Here is a 5,802-nt window from a genome sequence, read left to right as displayed (position 1 = left end):
TATCTCGTACTACCGTTTGAAAGACCTACATTTGCATAAACTTCATATAACAATTCTTTTCGGTTCTTCAAGACAAGGTGCTCAATATTTGGGCAAAGTGGAGGTAATTCTGTTACCTGTAAAACATGTACTTACCAAAGTAAGATATATATGTAGTGAGAACCAGGTCAACCTTACATGGGTGTCAATAAACTTAGATTTATTGTTCTTTTCTTTACTCTTAACCATCTAGTTTGTCTTCAATTTGGATATGTTTAGTGTCAAAAACAAAATTTAACTATCACTACATCTATTAGTTTTCTTTGTCTCGTTATGATTTATTCCAACTCACCATATAGGCAACTTTCTAACATTGCAGGCATGAGTCAAAATGTATCCAACAAATTATTGAAAATATTTTCAGTAAACTGGAATATTCATCTCCAATTGCTGCTGATGATCTGGTTGGGATAGAGTCCCGTGTGGAGAAAGTGGAATCATTATTACATATGGAGTTGGATGATGTTCGCTCTATAGGTCTATGGGGAATGAGGGGCATAGGAAAAACAACTATTGCTGAAGCTGTTTATGATCGGATCTCCCATCGGTTTGACGATAGATGCTTTCTTGCAAATGTTAGAGAATTCTCAAAAAATAAAGGTTTGGAAGCTCTACAAGAGCGTCTCCTTTCAGAAATCTTAAAGGGAAGTAATATAAAGATTACTTCTGTTGGTAGAGGAGTAAATATGATAAAGAGCAGGCTATGTCACAGACGAATTCTTATCGTTGTTGATGATGTGGATCAACTAGAACAACTAGAAGCATTAGGAAAGAATGATGGGTTTGGTTCTGGGAGTAGAATCATCATAACAACAAGAGATGAACATCTGCTAACTACTTATGGAGTGACTAAAATATACAATGTGAAGGAATTGAACTATGGTGAAGCTATGCAGCTCCTTTCTTGGAAAGCCTTTAAACAAAGTTTTCCTTCTGAAGATTATTTGGAGCTCGCAAACCAAATAGTAGATTACACCAGTGGGCTTCCATTAGCTCTTAAAATTTTGGGTTCCTTTCTATTTGGTAGAACAATGGACGAATGGAGATGTACATTGAGGAAGCTGCATAAAATTCCTAACACAAAAGTTCTTGAAGTGCTTAAAATCAGTTTTGACGGACTGGATGAAATGGAGAAGGAAATCTTCCTTGATATTGCATGCTTCTTCGATAGGAAAAAGAAGGATTTTGTAACAAGAATACTCGACAGTTGTGGCTTCTACCCAGAGATTGGAATTTGTGTTCTCATTCAAAAGTCTTTCATAACTGTTTCAGAAAATTTGCTTGTTATGCATGATTTGATAAAAGATATGGGTTGGTATATTGTTGATCAAGAATCTCCTGAGGAAGCCGGAAAACGTAGCAGGTTGTGGCGTCCAAAGGATATTCGTTCTGTGTTGGCAGAAAATATGGTAAGATGTGGGGGGGGGGGGGGGGGGGGGGGGGGGGGCATTCTCAGGTTTTATTGTTCTAAGAGACATTTCATTATATTTACTTATTAATGGCATTTCCTAGTATATTGTGTTGTTTACTTATGTTTTGTGCTATTGATTATTAGGGGACTGAAAAAGTTAATGGCATAGTTTTGGAACTGGTCAAAGAGGAAGATATCACCTTTAGTATTGAAAGCTTCACAAAGATGAACAAACTAAGACTGCTCATATTCCACAATGTGTTGTTTTCTCGTGGTCCTGCACATCTTTCAAATGAGTTGAAGTGCCTTGATTGGCATGCATACCCTTCAAGTTATCTGCCAACAAGTTTTCAGGCAGAGAATCTTGTTGAACTCAAAATGTGTTATAGCGGCATTGTACAGCTTTGGAAGGAAATAAAGGTATGATAATTTTAGTTTTTACTATATTGAATATACCTTATTCACAGGAGCCAATGTATTCTAACATTTTTCCTTTTTTTTAATTAAAAGCTTCTAGACAAGTTGAAACATATTGATCTTAGTCACTCCCGCAAGTTACAAAGGACCCCAGACTTCACAAAGGTCCCAAATCTTGAGACACTGATTCTTGAGGATTGTACGAGTTTGGTGGAGGTTCACCCATCACTTGGAGGTCTCAAAAGGCTTGTTTTCTTAAGTTTGAGAAACTGCACAAATCTCAAGAGATTTCCAAGCAGTATTCATTTGGAATCTCTTGAGACTTTAAATATGTCAGGCTGCTTGAAGCTAGAAAAGTTTCCAGAAATCTTGGGGGATATGGTATGTCTATCAGAACTTTATATGGATAGGACCGCTATAAAAGAACTGCCCTCGTCAATTGAACATCTCACTAGCCTTACTTCAATAAATTTGAGTGAATGCAAAAATCTTGCAAGTCTGCCAAGAACCATTTGTAGATTGAGCTGCCTAAAAACTCTCTATCTCTCTGGCTGCTTACAATTTGAGGAATTGCCAGACGACCTGGGAAATATAAAATGTTTGGAGGAGCTTCATGTGCGTAAAACTGCTATCAAACGACTACCATCCTCCATTAGTCTTTTGAAAGACCTCAAAGTCTTGTCTGTTGGTAGATGCAAGGGAACAATATCTGAGTCGCCATTTTTTTCACTTGTTTCGTCTTGGTTTTTACAAAGGAAATGTGAAGATTCTCTGTGTTTGGTGCTTCCCTCTTTAGCTGGTTTATATTCCTTAACAAAACTAGACCTTAGTGATTGTAATCTGTCGGAAGGAGGGATCCCCAGTGACCTTGACAGTTTATCCTCTTTGAGAGAGATGAATTTAAGCAGAAACAATTTTGTTAGTTTACCTGCAAGCATCGCCCGGCTCTCTAAGCTTCAAACTCTTGTGTTAGTAGGCTGTGAGAGGCTAGAAGCATTACCAGAGCTTCCACCGCGTATTGAGAATTTATTTGCAGATGATTGCCAATCATTAATAAGCATTGGAGATCCATATGAAACGTTTGGAAGGCTGCAGAGGGTCACATTCACTAATTGCTTTAAGCTGTTGGAGAACAAAATTTGGAGTGAAGATTTGTTTGAGACGTGGCTGAAATATCTAATGCTTCAGGTTTCTCTCCCTCTTTCTATCTCTCTATATATATGTTTGTATATACGCGTAAGTATTTATGAATGAATGACATGTTTTTGTAGGAAGAGATAATTTTTCCTCCTTTTAGTATTCTTTTACCCGGAAGCGACATTCCAGAGTGGTTCAGCCATCAGAGTTTTGGTACTAAATTATCTCTGGAACTGCCTCCAGATTTGTTGAACGAGACATTAATAGGCATTGGCGTGTGCGGTGTTTGTGACTTCGCAACTGCTAACTCGCAGACTTTTCCGGAGAAAAGAACTGAAGACTTGCTTATTCAAATCGATGTCAAATACCTTAACGCGGAACTCAGCTCTGTTGCCGGTTGGATTCAGGCAGGTACGAACGTTGATTCCGAACATATCTTGCTGTGCTTTTTTCCAGTTCCTATGAACCCAACCACCTACCAAGTTGATGTCCGCTGCTCTGTTGCATCTGTTCATCCGTCTATTCCACAAGAACTATGGCCTGACTCTGATGAAATTTTATATACGGAGTTGGAGATGAAGTGGGGAGTCCGTCTAGTTTACGAGAGAGATTTCGAAAGTTACCAGGATGGGTGTGGGAATTCGGGAATAGTTGACGGGTTAGATTCTGATGAAGCACCAATACTAGAAGACAAAATTATTCCTCAAGACCATTACTATGTCCCCACACTACAACGCCCTGAAGAACATAGTTGTCCGGTAATGTAGAGCTTGATATACACCAAGATCCAACTCCGGGGGTCACATGGGGCATTTTGATGGTATTAGCACTTGTTATGTTACCCTAGAACTTTATGGTACTTTTATTATTATTATAGTGAAATTCTTGCAATTCTTGACAGGCCCTGAATTTTGGATGAATCAAGAAAATTTTGTGTGTTCTTGTTGTGTGTATAATCTCTTTCTTGCGTTTTTTTTTCTTATTTATTTTCGTAACAAAGGCAATGGAAGTGTCTGGACTGACAATGAAAGCCCACACTATGCTCTGTTTGATAGAAAAGAAGGAAGAAATAAATTTTCTTTGTTCTGAGAGAAATAATACAAGGAAAAAAAGGAAAATATGAAGAATGAGTCATCCTTTCTCCTTTACGAATTTTTATCCGCCCAAAAATGAGCTGAAGAAAAAAAAGAAGACAAGTGGACTGTTATAGAAATTTTAAATTAAATACTATCCAATATTATACAAATTTTAAATTACACTACCATCTCTTGTAAATTACAATATTATTGGATATAATGGTAAAAATAATTAAAACTTTCTTTTTCCTTCTCTCTTAAGGGTTCGTTTGGTTAGCCGAAAATTGATGGTGGAAAGTGAAAGGAAAAGAAAGTGAAGTGAAAGAAAAGAAAATTATGTTTCTATCATGCATTTGGTTAGCATGATTTTTTTGTAAAACTTTTGTGGGAAAATGTTGTTTCATTAGTTTGGTTAACAAGAAAGTGAAAAGAAAATAATTTATATATCAAGATTATCCTTATGAATTCAATACTAACTAATATACATCATGCAACAAGCATAATAAAAAATATAAATAATTGTTTTATGAATAAAAATATATGTGCGTGCATATATATAGAGTCCTAATTTAAAGAGTCAAAAAATTGTAACTTAATTAGAAACTCTAATTTAAAGAGTTAGAAAGTTGCAATATAATAAAGAGTCCTAATTTATCAAAAAGAAGTTGTTGTTTTTGTGAGTATGAAAAGGGAAGAGGAGAAATAACTGACAAGGGTATAATTGAAAACTAACATTTAAAGATACAACATTCACGCGGAAACTGAAATTTTCGCGTGTTTTACAGAGGAAACATTTGGAGGAAAATCAACCAATTACGGGAATATCACTTTCCTAAAAACTTTCCTTTTTACGCTAACCAAACTACAAAACAATTTAAAAAATTTCCGTTTCTTTTCCTGTCTAGCTAGTTGACGCTAACCAAACATATCCTTAAGGAATATAGGAAATTTTAAGTTTATTCTCTTCTCTTCTATCTAACCGAACAAAAAGAATAAAATATAGAATCTCTTCCATGGGGATGTCTAATCCATCACTTCTTCTCTCCCTTCCATCTAATTTTTTTTCTTACCTACCGAACAAAGCAGAAGAGGTTTTTTTAATTTATTTTTTCTTTATTTGATGGACTACTTTTGGGAGCATGTTGAGAGCCCTCTTTTTTTCTTTTTCTTTTTTCCTTTTTTTTTCTCTTTTTTTTTCCTCTCTCTCTTTTTTTTTTTTTTTGACTTAGAATTATAAGCTGCAATAAGATATGTACATCCCAGCACAATTGTTATAAAATTTTCTTCAAATTTTCTCATTTTAAATTGAGTAATGTTGTCATGAAAGTCATTTCATGACTAGAGGTATGAACTCGGAATCAATTAGTGAAAAGTCAAATCACTAAACAGAGTGGGTAGGCATGGTAATGGGGACGATTTGGGCAGGGAATGCCATCTCCATCCCCATCATTGTTTAGATTAGCTACCCCCCATCTCCATTCCAAAATTGTTTATTAAACGGGGCAGAGTAAGGCGTGACGGTGACGGAGCGGGAACAAATTTTGTAAAGTATTTTTGTAATTGTAATATGAATCTAACTAAAGGAAATAATAAAACAAATTTTCAACTATATATGGTCATAATTTTTTTTTCTCTTATGCTAAAAATAAGTTTCAACTTCTCAATTGAAAACATAAGATTAAAATTATTGTTGGAACATCAAAATAATACATAGAAGTTCTC

The 5,802-nt window shown here is 35.5% G+C and overlaps 1 protein-coding gene across 1 annotated transcript; it reads left to right on the top strand.

The window, feature by feature from the left end:
- Positions 1-375: 375 nt before the first annotated feature.
- On the top strand, positions 376-3,990 carry LOC132314195 (disease resistance protein RUN1-like). The gene is made up of 4 exons (XM_059813088.1): positions 376-1,448; positions 1,595-1,870; positions 1,961-3,055; positions 3,139-3,990. Exons 1-4 carry the CDS (start codon positions 489-491, stop codon positions 3,769-3,771), a joined length of 2,964 nt encoding a protein of 987 aa, XP_059669071.1. The 5' UTR covers positions 376-488; the 3' UTR covers positions 3,772-3,990.
- The last annotated feature ends 1,812 nt before the right edge of the window (positions 3,991-5,802 follow it).

This window comes from Cornus florida, unplaced genomic scaffold (genome assembly GCF_030987335.1).
Source record: "Cornus florida cultivar Cherokee Brave unplaced genomic scaffold, ASM3098733v1 CherokeeBrave_3.0.0_Hap2_Chr06, whole genome shotgun sequence".
Lineage (NCBI taxonomy): Eukaryota > Viridiplantae > Streptophyta > Magnoliopsida > Cornales > Cornaceae > Cornus > Cornus florida.
Note: the sequence above shows the minus strand (reverse complement) of the source record. Positions and strands in the feature narration are given on the sequence as shown.